This window comes from Astatotilapia calliptera, chromosome 6 (assembly GCF_964374335.1).
Source record: "Astatotilapia calliptera chromosome 6, fAstCal68.1, whole genome shotgun sequence".
Taxonomy (NCBI): Eukaryota; Metazoa; Chordata; class Actinopteri; order Cichliformes; family Cichlidae; genus Astatotilapia; species Astatotilapia calliptera.
In genome coordinates, this window is record NC_137427.1 from 13204413 (window position 1) to 13228481 (window position 24069).

Genomic DNA, 24069 nt, shown 5'->3' on the forward strand with positions numbered 1-24069 from the left:
CTAAACATTTAGCAGAAAAGAGGTGAATCAGAAGAAGTTCTGCTGAAAAGAGGTAAAGAAGCAAAAAGATGAGTTGAAAAGAGGTGTAGAAGTGCTTGCTGAAGATGGCTGTATGTGTAATGACACACTGGAGAGTGTCAAGAAAGCAGAGCGCATGCAAGCAGGGAACATGTGTAGCAACTGTCACAGGTAGGATTCGAAACTCTGCCCCCGGGTCTCACGGCAGCTGCCCTACCCTCTGAGCCAAATGAGTTCTGGTCTCAAGCAAATATATGATGAGAGAGAAAATGTGCACTGTGGAGCAGAAGCTCAAATTAGCAGAAAAGAGGTGAAGAGGAAGAACTTTGTTGTGAAATGAGGTAAAGAAACTGAAATTTGTGCTTAAAACAAGTGAAAAAGCTGAACTCTGAAATCCTGCTAAAACAGTAGTAGAGGCTGATATTTTTCAGCTACTCACTGAGCCAAACTGGTTCTCACGTAACTGAAAAAAGGTGGAAAAGCTTAAAATTCTAATGAAAACAGCAGAAGAGGCTAAGTGCACTGTGGAGCAGGAGCTCTAATTAGCAGAAAAGAGGTGAAGAGGAATAATTTCTGCTGAAAAGAGGTAAAGAAGCAAAAAGCCGAGTTGAAAAGAAGTGTAGAAGCAGAAGTGCTTGCTGAAGATGGCTGTATGTGTAATGACACACTGGAGAGTGTCAAGAAAGCAGAGCGCATGCAAGCAGTGAACATGTGTAGCAGCTGTCACAGGTAGGATTCGAACCTCTGCCACCGGGTCTCACGACAGATGCCCTACCCTCTGAGCCAAATGAGTTCTGGTCACAAGCAAAGATATGATGAGAGGGAAAATGTGCACTGTGGAGCAGCAGCTCAAATTAGCAGAAAAGAGGTGAAGAGGAAGAACTTTGTTGTGAAATGAGGTAAAGAAACTGAAATTTGTGCTTAAAACAAGTGAAAAAGCTGAACTCTGAAATCCTGCTAAAACAGCAGAAGAGGCTGATATTTTTCAGCTACTCATTGAGCCAAACTGGTTCTCACGTAACTGAAAAAAGGTGGAAAAGCTTAAAATTCTAATGAAAACAGAAGAAGAGGCTGAGTGCACTGTGGAACAGAAGCTCAAATTAGCAGAAAAGAGGTGAAAACAGCAGAAGAGGGTGAGATTTGTGCTGATAAGAGGTGAAACTGCGGAACCAATCAGAGGTACTGCTTCTGTCTGCTTCATCAGGCTGTGTACTTGTATGTATTTCTGCCATAGACTGTTAACCAGAATCTGAGGTCCATATTAGAAAAGCTGCTAAAATCATTAAACTTTGCAGAATTGTAATAAATTATCAATATGAATTACCGGTCTGTGATAGTGTATAAATTTGTAGTTAAAAAAAAAACATGTGGGCCAAGGTGGAATCGAACCCACGACCTCTGGTCTGAAGAGCGGTGTCATTACCAATCGCGCCACCTCTAAGGGGGCGGGCGCTTTGAAAAAAAGGGTGATGAGGAGTCAGAATTAGATCGCGGTGAGACGCGAAAAACGCCGTTTTTTGGAGTTACAAAACGTCGTGTAACTCAAAAACTAGGTGGGATAGAAGCATAATTCTTGCACTGGGTGAATCAGCGGACTTTGGTGTACTTTGACTGCGATTTACATAGCTCTTTGTATCTCCGTCGCGGAGATATGACGAGAGAAGAAACGGCTTCATTTTCGGAATTTGAAAAATGAGAGGAGGACAGATTTCCACCCCTCAAACAAGTCTAACTCATCTCAGAACGGTAATAGGTGAGAAAATAATTCTTGAATTGTGAGTGTCAGGAGTGTCTGAAGATATACAGGGACAAGCCTCATGTCTTAACTTTGCTTCGTTAAGGAGATATGACGATTTGAAAATGCCTTCAGTTTCAGTATTTCAGCTCTGAGTTTCACAACCTCCCCATAGACTTTGAATGGGGAGTTTTTAGACCATGTGTCACTTCGAGGCAAATTGTGAAAAAAACGTAACTCTCACAATAATTATAGTGACACTGTCTTAAAGCCAGCAAAAATACCTACGTTTTGATGTATAATTTGTGGAAGTTGAGTGGAAATTGAGCGAGTAGCAAGGAGTTGTTCAGACATGAAGAGAAAATTCAGAACGGACGAGTGTGCAGTGGGAGTTAATTGCATAGCAACCATAGCAACACATGTATTTTCTGAAAAATCACAAAGTTGTAACTGAAAACTTAAAGAGTCATTACATGAAAACGGTAACAGATATGAAAAAGCTGAATCACACAGGAATAGCCCAATCATCTGAGAACGTTTTAAAGTTTGAATGGAGTTTCTAGGTGAAAGTATGAGGAAGTAGTTAAGTTTCAAAGACAAGCAAGTTTTAGCAGAATTGTAGAAGTTTCCCATTCATTTCAATGGGACAAATTAAAGGAAAAAAGTGTAATATTTTAAAAAGTATAATAGTAATAAGTACCAAAAGATATAGCAGTCGAAAGCAGAAATAGCAGAACAGTTTAGAGTTTGAATGGTAAAAATCGGCTGAAAACTGAGGGAGTAGTTAAGCGGCAAAGAAACGGAGCAACTAGAATAATAAAGGATAAAGAATAAAGAGAAACAGGATCTCAATAGTGTGGATGCCTACGGCATCCACCCAACTAAAATATTAACAAGGGAAACTTGTTAAGTGGACCAATGTACCAGTCTCCCTGTCTGACACACACACCCATACAAATCCATGCTCACAAAATTATTTAGACTACTTACTTTAGGTCCTGGGAAGGTTCTGCTCTTACATGTGACGTCTCTACAGAATGACTGAACACTACTCCTTCATTTCCTGCCGAGAGAATGAGAACGAATTACAAAAAGGAAAGCAACCACTGAACTCTTGAGTTATAAACTTAGCAGACATTTCAAATGCACGCCAGGGTGCTGAGGTATTCTGTGTCAGAAACACAATTTCCTTCAAAAACAAGGTACCACTGGGTTGTCACTGTTAAGAAGTATGTGTCCTTTGTGCTGAAAATCAGAGTTGATTTAATGTTTAAAACACTTTAACCACAGGCATCATATTTCTCTCTTATTAACAAAGCAATTTAAAGTATTTAATTATATCTCAACCATCTTTTTTCTCTGTTTTCAGTATTTTTCTGTTCCTGCATGTTAATAACAATAATAACCATATGGCATTACTTTCCTCCAAAATCAAAATTTCCTGATGCAAAATACATTCAAGCATGCAACTGATGTGCATGCTTTTTCCTTGTAAGAAAAGTCTGGCTCTGATATAATGCAATGTTTAACCCCCCGTGTGCAGTAGCCACCTTTGCAGCTGTGAACAGATGCTCATTTTTGGCTCTTGCTGAGACCACAGACAGCATGTTGGAATATCAGCACTGCTGCGGATTTAATACTGCATGAGGCTATCTTTCCCATTGGCAGGCACACAGATAAGAAACTGCATAGTCTGAGCTGTTTGATACTGAAGCAGCATATGCCAAGTTTAATTCTAGAAGATTCAAGGAGGTCCCGTAGGTAGGATGAGAACCTACATCTCCAAAAAGCTGCAACTGAACCCCCACAGGAGCTAAACTTGGAAGTTATTGTGTACTGTTGTATTTTTCAGTTAAATCTCACTTTCTGTGGTTCATTCCAGGGAACACTGAACTATGCCTATGAACTGCCAAGTAAATGAAACAACAGGTAAAATGGCAGATAAGGGCAAACCTTGCTTTGTGTTCTCCTGTTTGACTGTCTGCCTCTATGATGTTCATAACTTAGTCAACCATGCCACAGCTTCTGGCTGATATTACTTTTCCATATTATTGCTACTCTGTCTTTTCTACTATTGTTCTGCTCTCATGAAAACTTTATGAGCTTGTTTGATGACACTTGTTCTTGAACACAACAATCCTTGAACTATTTTTAAAGCGGATAAACTGAAATCAACTTTTCATACTGGGTTTACAGTTTCAGACGCGTCAACTGAGGATAAGCTCGGTATCACTCCAAACTTGCTGCCATGGTATTGGCTTGCATTGGCTGATTCATTATCTATTTACACCTTGTTACTGCAAAGGGCAGCGATATGTGGAAATATGATCTATCTTCATTAGAAAAATACATCAATCTATAAATCTAAAATTTAAACAGTAGCACAGCATAACCCGGCAGACCTCAGTGCCTGAGCTGAATGAATGATGTGCCCATATTTGTATTCTTTTTGCTATCTACGCTCTTTTCGTTCACCTCCTTCAAACAGCAAATGACAGCAACAGTGACCTATAGACCTCGATCTCCTCACCCTCCCCTTGTTCTTCTGCACCCTTATTCCTTCAGAGTGCCTCTAATGAACAAATTACCCAGGTTAGTGTGTGTACGTGTGCTAAGGTGTGTGTAGTTTGTTTGAATTTGTGGTTTCGTAGCAATATACACTCAAAAACTTTTGGGTGTACATGTTGTATTACATACAAATTTTAAGTGTACAGGTGAACAGACATGAGCGGACTCATAATCTTCTGTCAGCTTCCATTTGATTTTCTCACTTCCAATGATCGAGAGAACACAAATGAATAAATGAGAAAAAGACAAATAGATGATGCAGAGTGAGAGTATTTTCCCCTCTCACTTTTTCCATTTTTTAATTTGAGCTAACTACTTTCCCCCCAGTGATGCTTACATGCCATGTCACATATTTCTCATCCATCTGCCTCGTTACCCCTTCTGTCCGTGTCATTATTTTAATTATATATATATATATATATATTTTTTTTTTTTGTTTTTTTTAACTGTATGGCACTGGCCTCTTTCTCAACTCTGCTAAAGCTGCTCTGCTTGCTGACCCGTAACTTGTTTGGCTGCACTCATCAACAGCACTCTGTTTAACTGCTTATTCTGTGTCTGTATGTGTGTATATTCCTGTACCCTTGTTACTCAACATGAATAAGTTTGAATTCGCTGTCCACTACTGAAAATAAGCATGAAAAAAATAAAAGAAATAAGTTCCTTATGAATTCAGCCACATGTATTCATTCAAATTGTACACTTTACCTTTAGTATGTTATAGAAGGTGGGGAGAAGGTGCAGCGATGTCAATGTCTGTTTTATGCTTTTGTGTAACCCTACCTGTGACTTTGAGTTTCTCAGTACCGATGGTGATCTCTTCTTCATCTGCAGAGAACAGAACTCTCTCTCCATCAGCATTCCTCACCTCAAACCTCTGACACTGAGCCTCCACCATTTCTGAACCTGAGACAGTGGGAAAAACAGAATGTGTCATAAAAGCACATAAACCTTAGCATCTGGTATTGTTCTGCATATATCTAAAGCACCTGATAGAACCATTAGTTTAGCTTGAGCAGCCAAAGTGATTTGAGCTTTAAACCAGAAAATCTCCAAGTTTTGTCTTGCGAATAGCAAGTCTATGTTCCCGATTGTGACTCAAGAGTTGGGAGTTCGCCTTGTAATCGGAAGGTTGCTGGTTCGAGGCCCAGCTTGCACAGTCTCGGTCGTTGTGTCCTTGGGCAAGACACTTCACCCGTTGCCTACTGGTGGTGGTCAGAGGGCCCGGTGGCACCAGTGTCCGGCAGCCTTGCCTTTGTCAGTGCGCCCCAGGGTGGCAGTGGCTACAATGTAGCTTGCCATCACCAGTGTGTGAATGGGTGGATGACTGGTTGTGTAAAGTGCTTTGGGGTCCTTAGGGACTAGAAAAGTGCTATACAAATATAGGCCATTTACAACGCTTTTCTACAATATGAATAGCCACATCTTGGTTAGAGGTCTTCTTGTGCATAAGAGGGTTTCAATTCTCTTTTCACATTGGGAAAGGAGCGACGGTGAAAACTCAGTGGAGTGAAATCTGGGGAGCGAAAATAAAACAACCCGCAGCAGGCTTGGAATGTTAAATGCAATGTCAGTGCAGGCTAGTGGGTAGTGGGTAGGAGGGACATTATGCTTGGGAACGGTGCAACGAAAACCGTGACTAGTGTGAGTACAGCCTAATCCAATCCAGGCTGCTATGTTTTAACAGCAGAGACCTGTATTACTAGCTCACCTCCACCTTGATTAAGCACATCTGTGTGTGTGTGTTTGTGTGGGTAGGGGATTGGAACAGTGAACATGTGCTGTGAGACTCACAAGAAGAAAACTCTGGTGTGTCCCATTTCACTGTAGGCATGTTATGCATTAAAGTTTCAAGTGAGTCGTTGAAGAGTGACCTCTCCTTCCTTTTTTTCTGTTTCCCTGTGTGTTTGCTGCTTTCTTCTTCAGGTGCCATGGTGTTAAAGCAGAATTTAGTTTTCTCAAGGCTGAAGTGCTCTGCCAGCCCAATCCATGGGTTGGCTTGGAAAGGATTTCCATGAAGTGACACTTCAAATCTGTAAACACTTTACTCCCCTCTGTAGTTTACTGACTGTAAACTACAGACTTTAAGACTGTACAGCGTACCAAAATAATGACGACACTATTCACCTGAGAGCATAGTCAGATTCATTTCACTAATTTTATGCACAAAAATGAACTTAAAGCTAAAATCGGGACTAAAGTTAAACACTTCTTATTTCTCTTCATATTCAATATAGAAGTTATATGAAATGTGAGTCGAGACATACACGTGACTCTTTGCTCAGTCTAGCTTCAGTTTACCGTCTTAATAACTACCTCTAATATTTCATCAGTGTCCAAAATGTGTGTACCCATGCGCGATTTTCTGTATAGATGCACATATTCTCCACTCCTATTTATCCTTTTAGGACCCAGCTGTGAAGTGGCATGCATGTTTCCATTTATATAGACTTTGAATCATTTAAAAGCATTTACTCATCAATGTGCTGACTTGATGTAATGTAACAAAGAAGGTGGGCTGCATATACTATGCTGCCCGGATAAAGATGATTTCTAATCTTGGACCTTAGTGGTAACATTTCACAATTTAAAAAAAAAGGCAGTGTTCCTAATAATGAGGAAACAACAGCATAAATAAATAAATAAAAGCTACTTAAAAAGTTGATTAAGTAGTGGCTTTTTAATAGAAATGTAAAACGTTGACAATTAATTACTAGGTAATTATTCAGGTGATTTTGTGATTTGGCCTGTGATTGGATGGCTTTCCATCCTTGCTGAATCTATAAAGAGGTCTCTCTCCATTTCATTCTATCCCTTTTCTTCACTCTCTAGGCTGCCCGGCTATTTTGTGTCAATTAGAAAGTCAGAGTGCCTTGTCAGTCATAATCAAACGTTATTAGCACCTATCAATCTGGGATTAAGCTCTATTTCTCGTCTCATTCTGACTGCCTTTATCCTGTCCAGCTCTATCTCCTTAAACCCTCTCACTCCTCCAGTGACTGTGTGAAAAAGCAATTGAGATTTGTGTTGTCAAAAGCTCACGCTAAAGTGAGGTGTGTATGAGTGTGTTACAAATATATGCAAAGACGTAGCAGATAGAAGGGAAGTTGGCAGTTAGAGGTGGGAGACGTATGCTGAGAGAGGAATCAAAGGAAGAAAAAGGAGGGTTTATGTTTGAGACGGAAAGATGAATAGAAAATGAAGTTTAAATTGGAGATGTGCTGTGCTAGTTGCTGTCTCAGGCATCTAGCTAGTTCTCTTTGGCTCTTCAGCTCTTGCTCTATAATACATCTTGTAGTGCAGATTTCCAGTATGGGCACAGGTCAGCATATTTCCAGAGATTTGTGTTTTATTCACAGAAATTGCTCTTCTTGTCTTCTCAGTAGGGGTGAATAAAGGATTCTAAAATTGCAGGAGATGGAAAAGTTTAGTGGCCAAACTTAGTGAAAAGGAAATAAAAGGAACCTGCTGATGCTCCTGACAGACTTTAGTAGTGCAGTGGCACCAGCAAAGACAATATCGAGCTATAATTGAAGTTACATAAAGTCTATTTACAGGTGAAAACAGCAATTGACAAATAGCCAGTGTTACAGTTTCATTCAAGATCTCAAAAAGGCAGTTTGCATGGAAGAGGAAATTCAGGAAATTGGACTTTGCATGAAAACTGTGGTTGTGATAAACTGCTGTATATATATGACTGCATCAAAGTACGAAACATTTTCGGACAGTGTTGAGATGACAGGATTGCAGAGTTTGCCGGAAGAGTTGTGTTTAAGTGAAACAATAAATGCACCCAATGACATTAATGCTCACTTCAAAACTAATAGGAAATGGAAAAAAATATGTATAGTCAACTTAAAGCTCTGAGGCAACAACATGATGAGACAAAGTAACCAGAGGTTATTAAATTCAAATGATCGCTTAGAGGACTGACAGAGATTGGCAGGTATAGCTTGCAGAAACACCTCTCCTGAGTTGATGTATTTTATGCAAATGAAAAGTGATGTGGTGTACACTGTTCCAAAAAATAGTAATGTAAAATTATTTTACTGTGTATTTTACAGATGTGTACTGTTTTTCTAGAATATCATTACATTTACATAAGTGGACTGTGATCTGACACGTCAAATGTAAAATAACATAACATCACTGTAAATGTAATACTTACTTTTAACTGTTATCTTGAATGTTGTGTTTACGCCGTGGTGCAGCGTCACTGACAGTTGTTGTTTTGTAGAGAGAGTGCTGTACCATGAGTGACTTCTGTTGTGCTGTTGTTGAACCTTGAGGCATATTGTTGCACTGGCAAGTGTTTTATTAAGGAGCTCCCCCTACCAGTTTGGGGTTAAATAACAAGCTCAATCTCTCTCTGTGAGCTTCTATGTTAAGATTTCTCTGCATGCCACAGTGTAAAACATTGCACGGACACGCTGTGCTAATTATGTATTTTGAAAAAGAAATGTAGAGGTAGGAATTGCAATTAATATAAATAACATGATGCTAAGCATCGGCCAATGAATGTGAACTAACAACAAGGTCGCGGGTAACGCTGCGACCGTAGGAAAAAACCCCTAATATGAAGGTATTTTACTGTGCATTTTACAGTGATGTTCTGTTCTTCTAGAATATCATTAAAGTTATGTAAATAGACTTTGACTTCACATTTTGAATGTAAATTAACGTTAAATCACTGTAATGTAATAAAACATAATTGTCATGATTATTAAATGTATCTGTCTGTACATATGCATATTTAGATTGTTAAAATACATTCACAAATGTATCATGATTTCACAAATATCTGTCCGTTATTTGAAAGATTGAACTGTTGAATTCAAATGTAATGCTATGGAAAAGTATATAACATGAGCCCTATAAGCTTGTGTTACATCACATAAGTATTATTATCATTGCTACTTAGGCCGTTCGTGGCTCAAGAGTTGGCAGTTCGCCTTGTGATCAGAAGATTGCCGGTTCGCGCCCCGGCTCGGACACTCTCCGTCGTTGTGTCTGTGGTCAAGACTCTTCACCTACCGCCTACTAGTGATAGCCAAAGGGGCCGATGGTGCGATATGGCTCCCTCGCCTCTGTCAGTCTGTCCCAGGGCATGCAATCAATTATTATTTAAACCAACTGTTAACGGTGTATTTCTGTACATTTACGTATTATGATTCATATTTCCACATTCAGTGACCTTGTTTATAGGTAATTTCATTGTTTGATCGCGTAAAAATGTTCCTAATTTAATGTCTAAAAGCACTTGGAAAAGGCAGAATCCCATGTCAAATTAGCGCAACAAACTCTATTTTCATTACTGAAAATAACCATATTTTTATGGGACAGTTATTTTCTGTTATTTTACGGTCTTTTTTTTGGCGCCCCAGCTGCCGGAATATTACCGTTTATTAAGATGGTTTTTTTTCCTATTTATAGATGGTTTCATTGTTTAATCACATTAACATGTTCCTGATTTAATGTTTAGCAGCACTTGAAAAAGGCGAGATCCCCTGTCAAATTAGCGCAACTAATTGTATTTTCATTACTGGAAATAACCGTATTTTTATGGGACAGTTATTTTCTGTTATTTCACGGTCGTATTTTGGCGCCCCAGCTGCCGGAATATTACCGTTGTTTTAGGATTTTTTTTTAACAGTGTAGCTAAATAATATGGCAGATGTATTGTGTGTTCAGGGTAACTTTTTTCTGCTGCAAAATGTAGTGATTATGGCTTTAATAGATGTGATAGTCGATAACACTAGACTGTGAAATGAAAGAAAAGTAGTCACTTTTAAAATGCATTGTTAGTGGCTGTTAGGACTAACATAAAAAGCATAAAAAAGCACAGTATGCATCTCCTTCATTTCTAATAATTTCTAAACACTTTGAAATGACATGAGCTTTTTGCATTAACCTGCTAGGGTATAACCCAATGGTGTTATTTTAGGTTCCTTTCATGTTGTGCTTGTTTTTTCAAACATGTTTCTAAGCCTTTGGGTAACAAACAAAATTATCAAGTGAAGAAATATTTAGTTACAAACAACCTAGGGAGTACTTTTATAACTAGCTGATATTTGTTCATCTTGTTAGTGATCCCCAGTTAGAAAATGTTAAATCTGTGTAAATGAAGTGCATTTGAACAATTAATTTGCTCCTGCAAATGTCTCTCCCACTGATAACACTAAAGTAATTCTGCTGTCACCAATAACAGCACGACTCCTCGTTAGGCAGACATATTAATTGATGCACTGATTTAAATAATCACTTCCTGACAGAATCTCCTCTGTTGTCACAAGTGCCTCCCTCAGCAGGATCCTTCAGCAATAATAATGCTTTAAGAATACCTCACTGATGAAAAGAGGTGCTACAGATGAAATAATGGGGAAAAAAGCAGCAGCGCGTGTGTGATGAGTGTGCTCCTGAGTCATATCTGACTTGTGAAAAGACATTAATGTTAAGAAGCATGGTGAATGATTACGCCACAGACTGCTGAGTGTTACGTATACAGCAGCAAAGAAGAAATAACAAATAATAACAAGAATTAAAAAATGAAGAGAAAATAGAGAATATTGGTATTTAGCAGCCAAAAAGGTGATTCAAAAACATTGTACCGAGCAAGGGGATAATTAAGATAGTTCTGTTATTCTATTATTTATGTTATTATGATTTTGGTCAACCTACTCCCACAGACATGAAAAAAACAAAACCTTAAGGCGGCAGTGGCTACTAGATGGTTTAAGTCTGAAACTGATGTGAATCATATGCTATGACCTTTGCAGTCAACATCTCTTAACCCAACTGAACACCTATGGGAGATTATGAGCATGCAAATGCCATTTGATTCAAATCCCCACTACCTACCAGGAATATGACTCCGCTGCACTATAGCTCATTCTTATTGTCACATAGATATTTCCATTTTTTTTTCACTATAACTGTCAGTTCAGTGTCTGTCTTTGAAGTCCCGGTTTGTGTTTAAAAAAAAAAAAACTTTAATAAATGTTCCACGTAGTAAAATTTTGAATTCCCAATTTGTATTCAGCTATTAATGAATGGGGCACATTAAAGAGGTACCTGTGTAACTTTTTTACTACTGCACATAATAGCATTGAGGCCATAATAAAGTTATATGGATTTGCTCTCCTGGATTTTTAATTCAAGCCTTTAAATTAGAGCTTCTAGCAATGAAGTGATATGGTGCAAGAAGAAACTGTAAAAGGCCCGAGGCATAGGTACAAAGAAGAGTATGGCATAGCCAAGCAAACACTGCATGCATGGTTAATTTTCCCAAGCAGGTCAAGATGAATGTTTAATTAAAATCTCTTTTAATGCACTTTTTCATCATGCCATCCTTCCTCCACATCTTTCTTTACTTTGTCCTTCACTGATATTATTCACAATGTAGAATGACTTGAGTCAGATAAGCAGCTTTCTTCCTACAGTCCAGGCCATACTGATTTGACTTTGTGCCTATGTAAATACCAATGACATTTTCAGCCAAGAAATCCATCTAAACTTAGATTGTTTTTGTCTTATGGCTTTATAGAGAAAGGTGACAATGGTTAAATCTCTACAGTTTTCCTAAGGTCAAGATTCTGTGAGTAAAAATAAGGTTATATGAGACAAAGTTATATAACTCATACTCAAATGTCTTTTTACTGCTTAAATGTGGGCTTTGTTTTGATATTTCTCTGCTCACTTTCAATGCCTGGCTGGTTCTAGCTAATGGCTATATCACTTTTCACCTTTTACGAATCAGAGTACAGCCTAGGAGCTTCAGGCAGGTCCTGTTCTACAGCTACACAGGTTAGACTAAAAGGTTAGAGGAATTTCAGGCATTTTCAGGCATTAGCGGGAAGATCTACTAAAACTGAGGCCACGCTACTTGGCCCAGAAAGATTTGTCTAGTAACATAAGGTACAAGACAAGGGCATTATTGTTTTACCTCCCACACACCTCCTTTATTTAATTGAAATTCAACCATTAAATGTCTATGTGCATATCTAATAATTTATTAACAGGCATCCAAATAATAGAGTGACACAAACAGACAAGGAAAAAAACAGAAAAACAAAAAATAAAAATAAAAACCACCGCTATATCTATTACATGTGACACAAAAGTTTAGTTGTAGACACCAAAGAACATGTCAAATTATTCTTCTATCTATAGCAGTGAATAGAAATGTATATGAAAAGCATTCAGTGTTTTCCTTTATCACATTTTGTCATGTTACAACCTAACAAAGTGAAAAAGGTTTGCTTGAAATTCTTACAAAATTATTAAAATTGAAAAACAAAAGCATAACACGTAGATGAGTAGCTGTTGCCATGACACTCAAAACTGAGCTCAAATGCATGCTATTTCCACTGATCTTCTGTCAGATGCTTCCACAACTTCATTGGAGTCCACCTGAGGAAAATTAATTTAATGTGATTCGACATGATTTGGTCACAAGGTCACATAGTTGACGTGTCAACTATGGGCATGTCAGAGCGCAAATCAAGTCATGAAGTGCGAGGAATTGTCTGTAGAACTCTGATATAGGACCGTAGTGAGGCACATATTGTGAGAAGGATCCAGAAAAATGTCTACAGCATTCAAGGTCAGAAAGACCTAGTGGTCAGTAAACGGAAAAAGTTTGGAGCCACTAGGACTCATCCTAGAACTGGGGTCCCATAGTCAGAGAAGTGACCAAGTACCCAATGGTTATTGGTTCCTCTGACAGACCTCCAGTGCTTGCTCTGTGGAGAGAGGAGAACCATTTCTGCAGCACTCCAGCAATCAGGCCTCATCAATCAGTGGCCAGACAGAACCCAGTCCTCAGTAAAGGCATATGAGAGCCCACCTAGAATTCGACACCTGAAAAACTCTCAAACCATGAATAAAATTCTCTGATCTGATTAAAGACAGGACTCTTTGGCCTGAATGCCAAGTGTTATGTCTGGATGAAACCAGGCACAGCTCGTCACCTGGCCATTATAATTTCCTAGTGTGCAGAATGGTGGTGGCAGCATCATGCTGTGAGGATGCTTTTCAATAGCAGGAACTAGGAGACTAGTCAGGGTCGAGGGAAAGATGAATGCAGCAATATACAGAGAGAACACTGACGATAGCCTGTTCCCGAGTACTCTGGTCCTCAGATTGGGGTGAAGGTTCGCCTTCCAACAGGACAATGATGCTAAGCACAGAGCAAAGATAACAAAAGAGTTTCTTTGAGAAGACTCTGTGAATGCCCTTGAGTGGCCCAGCAGAAGCCCAGACTTAAACCTGATCGAACAACTCTGGAAACATCTGAAAATGACTGTGTATCAGCATCCCCTATCCAACCTGATGGAGCTTGATATGTTCTGCAATGAAGAATGGGAAAAACAGCTATGCAAATATTGTAGCATCAGACTCAAAAAGACTTTAAGCTATAATTCCTGCCAAAGGTGCTTCAAAGAGCAAAAACTGACTACGAATACTTATTAATCTTTTAATGTATTAAAAATATAAACATTTTTTATACATATTCAAGAACCTTAAGCACTTTTTTATTATGGGGTATTGTGTGCAGAATTTTGAGGAGAAAAATGAATTTCATCCATTTTGGAATCAGGCTGTAACATGACAAAATGTGGAACAAGTGAAGCTTTGTGAATAGTTTCCGGCTACACTGTATGTCAGGCAAATAAGTTTGACAGAATTTCACTCATTAACTGTTCTAATTAGTTATTCAGACATGGTACAACTTATCAGTGGATTAAGATGAGCATTCTGTTGAGTGAGTCAGGCTGATATGCCTGTCAGCTCCCCTCCTGTCTGGAATGTCAAATTTAATGAATATTCAAAAGCCCAGTGGGTCCTTTTGTGAGTATTGCGAAGGGAACTGCTCCTATGGGGTAATTTTGCATTTTGCATTAAGCAACACACAATCCATGTCTTAAAATATTTAGTCAAATCTTGAGCCAAATGTTTCTTCGTTTTCGAACGCGATGTGAGAAGGGTGCATTTAGCTCCATGCTTGCAGGTGAAACTACATTGCTCCCACCAAGAAAATATGTTTCTATTCATCACTTCCTGCCATCTGTTAACTAAAAACATAGGCTTTAACTTTTTAATGATAGCAATAACAAATAAAAGCTCTTGAAAAGAATATCTTCAATATTACTGCATCTTACTGAGTTACTGAAAAACATCTTGCACTACTAAAGTACTTGTTGGATTAAAGTCATTTATAAATGCTGGTACTTGTTATGCTTCTCTCTGGGACCCATTTTATACACAAGCGATCACTTGATGAACCATAATCTAGCACCTTCATAGTGTCTTTGTTGCCATTTTTTGTCATTTACCGTAAGTCCAATCAGCTTCAATTTTACTGCTCTTCAGCTGTGAATCACATTGAACAGGCTTTATCAACATTTTCTCTTTCAGTGAATGACACTTCAAAATGCTAGTATACAGCTACTTTGTATTCCCATAATATACAGAATGAAAGTTGACCTTACTTTTATCTGACAGTTTTGCTGCTATGAGTGACAACTGCAATTGTTAAGTGAAGTTATGCTTGGACATATGAGCTAGGATTTGCCAAAAAAGTCCTAAGACACACATGACAATGTTGTGGATTATTATTATTACCCATGTGTTACGCGCTGCATGTCACGTATACTTGAGTATCAGTAAAACAGAAAGAAAATTGACTTGGCTGTGACAAAGTAGCCAAATACTTACTGCTTAAGGGCTATAATTTAGCTACACATGATGGCTACAATATGGCCACTAGTAATGTTGGCAAGCAGTCATTTCAACAAATTTCACAATATGATTTATTGCAAGAAGTAAATATTTCAGAGACACACACTACATATTTTCTTTGAAATATTTAAAAAATGCTTCTAATCTAATTAAAGTATAGAAAATAATATATAAATAAATGAATAAATATTTGATTAATAAGAAATTTAAAAATATTAACTGATCTTTCATGCTTGCTAATGACTGTTTTTTGTTTTTAAATATTAACTATCCATAGAGCAAATATGAATGAACATAGAAGCTATCAGGAGTTTTTCTTTTAGTTTCATAATTTAAATATGTTATTTTCATTAAATTGGTGACAACTATGCATAAAAAACAATCTGGGGATAAAACATACAGAAAACATTTTTTCTTTCGACTGCCAGTACAGAAACTTTGCTCTTCTTGCCTTTTCAGTGGCAAAGCTTTAGATGACCTTCTTATTAAAGTCAGGGATGTCTCTGACGAGTTTCTACTCCATGGGGAGCACAGCCAGAGCATTAAGACGATCCTGTGTCATGGTGTTTCTCAGGAAAGTCTTGATCCTTTTCAAAAGCAGAAAAGTACCTCTTGGATTCAGTTATTGTCAGGAGTGTGGTGAGGAGAATCTTGAGAAAACTGAATGTGTATGTGAAAGTGCTCTGTAGGCTGTTCTTGATGAAAAAAAAAAAAACACTGATACCAGGCACAGCAGCACTATGTTTTGAAAGCAGCTCTTCATGCTGAATGCAGAAGAAGCGTTCCATGGCATGCTTCAAGATTGCATCACACGCCTATCAAAAATACATGACAAGATTAAATATGCATTAAATCTTTTTAGATGTAAGAAATTCTACCTGAACACGTGCCCATGTCCATGTGAAGTATATGAGTCATAATGTTTAAGCACTATTATTCACACACTTTACAGTATGTTTACTTTTTAGTGGTTTTGTTTTTAACTTAATTCAATATTGGTCATTAATGAATCATTGTCTACATAGTCATTTTATTACATTAATCATTTTTTCATATTAAATATTATGACATATTTTATACAGAATATATATCCGATGTATGAAGATGACAAAATAATCTTACTAATAATAATAATTGATGATTTAAAAAAAAAATCTGCATCACAACTCTAAAGCCAGTCTCTGCTGTTCTACTAGTCCCAACAAATAACCAACAAAAATGTTTCTTTTGACTTGAAAGTCAACCACAATAATTTTGAGATATACAAAGTAATATGTGACAGTGTTTGTGGAGTGAGAGAATAAAAGTGGCAGAGCAGGGGGGGAAATAGAAAGCAGCTGCATTATTTCGGCCCTTTGAAAGTAAACAGCATGCAACATGACCATGATGCAACAGCAGGAAACAAGAGGGTCACCATATCATTTGAAGTGTTTCTACCAAAGACAAAGACAGGCCCTCTGGTGCGCCACAGCTCACCTTAAATCTCTTCGAGGTATTTTTTCGATGTTTTGTAACAAACAGACACAGATAAATCCGGAAAGAAAACATACAGAGGGTACTAGGGAGAATGGGAGGAACTGCACTGCAAAGCAGTTTTTAATTCAACTTCTGAATTTGCTACAGGTGGGAGGATGAGATTCATGCACGGAGGGACACAAATTATTTATTTAGAGTTGATTATAGTCATTAATATAGTAAGAGAGGAGAGAAAGCGACAGAGGGAGAGACAAATGAGTGCCATTTGTTATCTACATTAATCAACACGATCTCTGGTGTCAAGGCTGTGGGATGGAGGGAAGATGAAGTGGTAGAAGTGCTGATGAAAAGACATGCAAAGGTTGTGCCACACAGCTATACATATTTCTTTATAATTTAAAGCTTCAAACACAACCAAACAGCTACTGCCAGGCTTAACACAATTAGTGATGTTAGTAGCTTGGGGCAGGCTATGCGTGAAAACAGAAGTTATTATTCAGTAAACAAAATATATAGAGTATATATTCCTCTACACTTTATATTCAGCAAAAGATCAACTGAGGATTTATGTTTAAGGTAAATGTGATGTATGGTAAATGGTAAATGGCCTGTATTTATATAGCGCTTTACTAGTCCCTAAGGACCCCAAAGCGCTTTACATATCCAGTCATCCACCCATTCACACACCCATTCACACACTGGTGATGGCAAGCTACATTGTAGCCACAGCCACCCTGGGGCGCACTGACAGAGGCGAGGCTGCCTGACACTGGCGCCACCGGGCCCTCTGACCACCACCAGTAGGCAACGGGTGAAGTGTCTTGCCCAAGGACACAACGACCGAGACTGTCCAAGCCGGGGCTCGAACCGGCAACCTTCCGATTACAAGGCGACCTCCCAACTCTTGAGCCACGATCAATCAGTTCTTGTATTTTAAAAAAAAAAATTCCATGATTTTACTCTTTTCCTTGTCTTGGTTGGGTGCTACTCTCTTTAAAAAATATGATGTTTACCGTAAAAGCATCACACTGAGCAGTGCATGGCTTCACACAGCCTACTTTTGAAGACTTATGTGTAACTTAAATATAATCTATAAAGTATTTTTTCATGACTTAGGCATCAAACACATATCAAGGTAAATATAGCATGAATGTGAAGTTGATATATGATTCTCGTGGTCACAGACAGATTCACATTGACACAGCTAGTGTAAAGAATTTCAAACTGACGGCTAATCCAATGTAAACAGAGACAAGATTTTACAATGAAGTGTGGGCCCTTGATTTGTTTTGGGTTTTTTTTGCAAACTAAAAGTTTTATTGATATTATATTTCACACACCAGCTAAAATTAGAACAATTAATTTTAAGCAAGATGATGGCATATTTACTTATTAAACACATATTAATGTCATAGTTCCTAAACACCAGCTCTCTTAGAAATGATTTTATACAGATGGAAAATGGTGTGCTAAGAAAAAGTGAATGAAGAAATATTTATAGCTTATAAAATATAACACATATAAAGTTTTAATTATTTCCCAAAGAGACACTTTTTTCATCTGGTTCATGCCACCAAGCAGCTTTTTGTGGATATTTTATTGCCCACAAATAACAAATGTGTATTGTTTATAGCTCCATCCACTGCATAAACAATGAAATAATCTTGTAGCTTTTATAATGTTCTCTTCAAGGCATAGTTTACCAGGGAAAATATTCTCCAGTACCCATAATGTTGTAGCTACACAACATGGACAAAATAAAAAAAATGTGTGCCATATAATATAATGCATCCCAATAAAACAACACTATACGCTATTACATGAGACAATTTTTTTCTCTCTCTCTTTTTCAGAAAGAGTCTTAGAGTGGTGACTATATGCCCGTCGGCAGTTAGTCAGATGCGAGTCTGGGTTTTGTAGAAATCGTTTTATTTTTCTGTTATTTTTTGAAATGTCTACCATACCCGAGTAAACAAACCCACAAAGTATGTCATTTAGCCATGGATAAAATCTATTTTGTAATAATCACCACTCCTAAGATAACTGAAAACATGACAGGCATTATAAGTTTTTTCATTTAGCGCAAATATTTATGTGGGTCTTGACTGCTGCATATGTGGATAACAGTTTAAATTGTTTTGATTACTAATTGCCTTTATTAAATCCCAAAATTGTCACTAACTTATTATAATAAAAAAATCATAAGCTATTCAAGATGTCTTTATTGAAATTGGAAAATATTATTAAATCCTGCAGTGCTGGAAGCAAGGAGAGAACGCTGATCTTTATAATACAACATAGCTGTTATTTTATTATTGTGTCCAACCACCAACAGCATGAAGGCCGTAATTCAGTGGTGCAGAAGAATGACTTGATATGGTCCATTAAATCCATTCCTCGGGGCATGCCTACACATATGGGCAAGTTACGAAAACAATATTTGCCATATTGAAACCCAAACTGTATGCAGACAATTACACTTTGTGCAATTAAAGTGCAATCAAAAGGATAAATGACAACAATGCCAGTAAATCCATGCCTTTATTGAGTCCTTGATGGTCCCTTAAGTGTATTACAGTTTGTTAATGTGCTGCTCTATGTATTTTTAATTGCCTCATTATAGCCATTGATTTGATCTTCGAGCTGCAGCAAAATGAGGAAGACGTGCTGTCTGAACTTTGCTGGTAGGGTGAGGGGAAAGTCATATGTAGAAACAGACTATTTGGTATCTTTGTATTTCTCATCCAGCCAAGCCAGGAAGATCTCTCTTTAGCCGATAATATGATCCCTGCTTAATATGATTGTTATGTACGTCATTTGTTTCTCAGAGGGGGATTTGAAAAGATGTAGATTCATAATTAGACTGTGTGTAATGGAACAATTGAATTTTATGCAAGGCTTTGCAAGTTCTCATTCCGCACACTAATCAGAAACCAATTTTAGCTGGCATTCAACTGTTTAACTACCATGGAAACACCATGTTACTGAAAAGAATGAAAGCTTTTTTTTTTTAAGTTTAACAGCTATATAATTTGTAAGGCCAATAATGCAGAGCTAAGTGCAATAACTCATAAAAATAATCTTACTTTCTACAACAAAATTCCCACCAATTTTACTACAAGTTGTTAATTATCATTAATATTCTGTATGGCCTTTGCCTTTTAGCCCTCTAATTTTACTGCTTTGATAAGCCGCTTTTTGAGCTACTTCAGCCAAATGCCAGAGTGATTCTGCTAAGATAAAAGGGAACATAATTAGTATAAGAAGGTAAAGATAATGAAGTGATAAATGCAAGTCTGAGTTTAGATGAAGGTCAGTTGGGAAATCATTGGTTTAATATGAGATGGAGGTCCATGCATGTCTAAAACGTGAAAGGTAAAAATAACACAAGAAAAAGGAAGGAGAACGGCAAAAGAAAGAGGCATGTGTGTGTGAATTAAAGGATGTAAAGGGAGGTGGAAAGAAAGAAATTTGATATTGAAAGTTTTTTATTAAAAAAAACAGACATGTAAGCAACTTTTCACCTGCAGAACATTTTTTAATGTGCTCTTTCTAAATCACAGATTATTCTTCACCCAAGACTAACTGTGACTGAATAAGAATATTAGCAATAGCAAGAGCAGCAAGAATATTAGCTGTAATACAGAGAGCGAGAGAGCGAGAGAGCGAGAGAGAGCTACAGACAAATGCAACCACATTGGTAATGAGCGCTATCAGTACCTTTGCATCAAACAGCACAACACGTGTAGGAAAATGAAAAGTCAATAGCCAGAACCTAAATGTACACCCACATAAGTTGTAATAAATGCCAGCTTTCCCAATGGACAGATGCACAGGTAAATTAAATGGAAAATGTGCTGTGAACAATAATTGAGCTGACCAGTTAATGGAGATGTCAATATTATAGATGCAGTGTTTTATTTGTGTTTAAGATTTAGGTCACAGACATTTAAGAGCGTTGCATAATATTTCAGAGAAAGTTGTACATTTTAATTGTTGTACACTTCAACAAAAACACACTTCCCAGCTTGCATGAGTTTAGAATAACTTTTACTTGTTTCCTTTGGTTCAGGTGCCTGCAGTGTGCAACTTGGCTGCACTCTGCAGGCTGCGTACCAAATGACACACACTTCATAAACAAGTGTGTGTCATTTGGTGTGTGTCATTTCAAAATTCATACAATTTTGAAAGTTGTATGAATCATAAAATGTCCTCTATACTACAGTATACTCCTCTGTACTACACAGAGGAAAGAAGCTCCTACGTCCTCTGTACTACATCTTATCAAACTCCCACGGGCAATACTATGCCCACTTACACGACTTGGAGAATATGCAACAGGTAGTTGCATATTAACAAATATGCATTAACAAATTACACTACATTGTTTTTTTTCGCAAATTCCCAACATGAATGTGTTCTTTACATTCAATGTAGTGCATTGGTCTAACATATTCATTATTCATCTGTGTCCCTGTGTTTATAGAAATTCTGGCCATTTTTGCTAATTGGAAATACAAAAACACAACCACATTAGTATAACGTGGGTGCATTCTGCAGACCCCTCCTCTCCTTCCCGCACATCCCACTCAAAGAAAGCCTAAGCTGCCCCAAGTGCCTGTGTGAGCTTCACTCATGCAGGCAATAATTAAAATTAGTTTACTGTCTGTCAGACTGCAAATGGCCAAGATAATAATAGCAGTAATAAGCCCAGACAATAAAAATAATAAGACTGGGAGGTGGGATGTCCATTAATGTGTATTAACATGCCTTACAATTCTATGGGTCCCACACTACCACCACTACAGGGTAATTAAAGGATACAATGTATAACAATGTAAGAATAAGCTCTTCTTTTTTTCCAATCAACCAACTACGACCACTTTCTCTGTACTGATTATAAGGTGCTATTTTATATAAGTAATGTACACATTCTCAACTTAACTCAGCCACTCACAATGCAATAGGAAATAGTCTTTCATGCTGCACAACTGCTTCCACAATGCTGTTTAGACACCACTCCACAGCCTGTAATGTTGGAACATGATCACCTAGGTGGGTGAAAGGGTATGGCTTCAAAACTCCAAGTTCACTCATCATCTTTATGGTTGGCCATTGAGAAGACAGAGATGACAGGTTCTCACTCACATTAACGAGCTGACAGCAACACAGCGGATGAGAGGGGATGGAGGGATGAAAGAAAGAGAGCAATAAAACAGAGACGAAAAGCCCAAGGCCAACAAATGTACTCAGATCTTCTCAATCAAAAGATGATGCTTCAGGAGGTTGCAAGCTAAAGGTAGAAGAAGGGCTGTGTGTTTTGTACGGTATTTCTCATTTAAAATACGACTAATTACATAATATGAGCCCTACCTGAATAAATAATATTTGTTTTAACATCACAACACATTTTTTTTTCACCTAGAGCTAATATATGACTTTAATCCCAGTCTTGCTATCCATTTATTTTTAAATATTTGGAGCTTAGTTTTTGTTTTTTTCTTATTCTTCTGTGCAGATTTAACAATCCAGTATATAATGAGGTGTCAGTGTACCTGTGTCTGGATATTAATGCACTACTCCAAACATTTGTGGCCATTTTACCTTTCCATACCACTAACCATGATGATCTTGTACCTCTTGTACAAGCTAAAGCAAGCTGTTCCTCTGGTGAGTTTTAGTGATGAATACTAATAAGGAGGTTGCTGAAGTGGAACTTTTCTGCTTCAGATTTGGCAAGTTTCTGGTGAGTGGAAATAACTGCCTTACTTTAAGAACTGCTGAGAAGCTGTATGAAGAGAGTGAAAAGAAAATGAGGTTAGAGAGGATGGATGTTTGTATTTGTGTGTTTTGTGATAATTCTGGTGATGAGTCAACACAGAAGCAGCAGCAGGATGAGACCAAACGGTTGTGCTGCTAGATAGAAGAAGCTCCTCAAGAAGATTCACTCCCTCCCCTCTTATGTTATTAGTCAGTCTGTGAGAACTTCAAAATGTGATCATATCTGTGGGGGTTTTTTTTGTTATGTGGTTACTGCTAGATCTCCTACTGGCATGTGCCCTGTGTTTAAGGATTCGAAGCTCTAAGCTAGGGGTGTGGAACTTCAGGCCTCGAGTGCTGGTGTCCTGCAGGTTTTAGATCTCACCCTGGGACAACACACCTGAATCAAATGGTATAAATAGTTCATTACCAGGCCTCTGGAGAACTTCAAAACATGTTGAGGAGGTCATTTAGCCATTTAAATCAGCTGTGTTGGATCAAGCATGGAAGCATGGAGTTCGACACCTGTGCTCTAAGCTGTACCTGCAGTTTAACTGTACAAGTGTGTGTAACAGAGGGTAACAAGTACATGTCTGACCAAACCTGACCACTGCAAACAGCCTGACTAGGCTGGTTGCAGTGGGTTCTCTAGCTGTATAGTTTGAAAACTGGCTGATTCTACTGACTGCAAGACAGGCACACGGATACTTATTCAGACACACATAAGCATTAAAATGCTTTTCTTAGTGAGGAAGGGAGCTTTAGGGGGGGTTTTCACAGGAGGAGGTGATCTGTCAGGAATTTCAAGCCCTTGAAGTGTCAGAAATGGAAAGTCTGTGTATATCAATACTGCAAGTGCCCGGACGACCTACAGGAGATGAATATCTATATGCTGCATTAACATCAAATGGAAGACTTTGGATGAGAAGTTTCTGCCTCAAAATACCATTTATTTCACCTGTCAGACTGCAAATGATGTTTCATGTCTGCAGCAACCTGAATTCTGGCATCACCACCAACCACCCAAAGTCAAGTCTTGCTTTTAAAACACTGGTCTTCTAGGTCTGAGAACTGAACCAATATAGACTTGCCGACAGCTCCTTTGGAAGATATAGTAAAAGTTATTTCCCCATTGATCTGTGACGTGGGAATTCTGTCATTATGGTTTAGGTTTTAGTTTTACTATCATTGGTCTTATAAAAAAAAAGAAAGAAAGAAAGAAAGAAAACAAAACATAATACTGATCTTGTGAATGGATTCATTCATTCAGAAAACAGATGATCAAATTGTTGCTTTTAGGATTTGGCTACATTGTGACATTTGAAAGTCGCTACCATGAGAGGACACAGTATACTTTGGTTTATTCTTTGGTTACACTTATGCCCCAGTCATCACATCCAGTTTTAAAATGCCACAAAGTATCTATTGTGAACAAAACCAAAATGAAAAATGATTAAAAATAGATCCTACTGTGTTTTCCATGTTTCAGAACCATAATATATAACAAAAATAATTTGTTTTTCAAAAAAAGCAGGAATTGTATATTAGAAGAACAGAAAACAATGAATTGTAATAACATAAATAATAACATAAAATAACATCCATCCATCCATCTTCATCCGCTTTATCCGAGGCCGGGTCGCGGGAGCAGCAGCCTAAGCAGAGAGGCCCAGACCTCCCTCTCCCCAGCCACCTCCTCCAGTTTATCCGGGGGAACACCAAGGCGTTCCCAGGCCAGGCGAGAGATATAATCTCTCCAGCGTGTCCTGGGT

At 38.0% G+C, this 24069-nt stretch overlaps 1 protein-coding gene across 1 annotated transcript in view; it reads right to left on the reverse strand.

Annotated features, from left to right (window-relative positions):
- Window positions 1–24069, reverse strand: part of LOC113023928 (zeta-sarcoglycan-like) — a 384596-nt gene that overhangs the window by 73119 nt on the left and 287408 nt on the right. Inside the window, exons 5-6 of the mRNA XM_026170405.2 lie at window positions 5105–5227; window positions 2744–2816 (exon numbers count right to left, since the gene is read on the reverse strand). Coding sequence (XP_026026190.1) covers window positions 2744–2816; window positions 5105–5227 — 196 coding nt within the window. The remainder of the gene's footprint in view (window positions 1–2743; window positions 2817–5104; window positions 5228–24069) is intronic.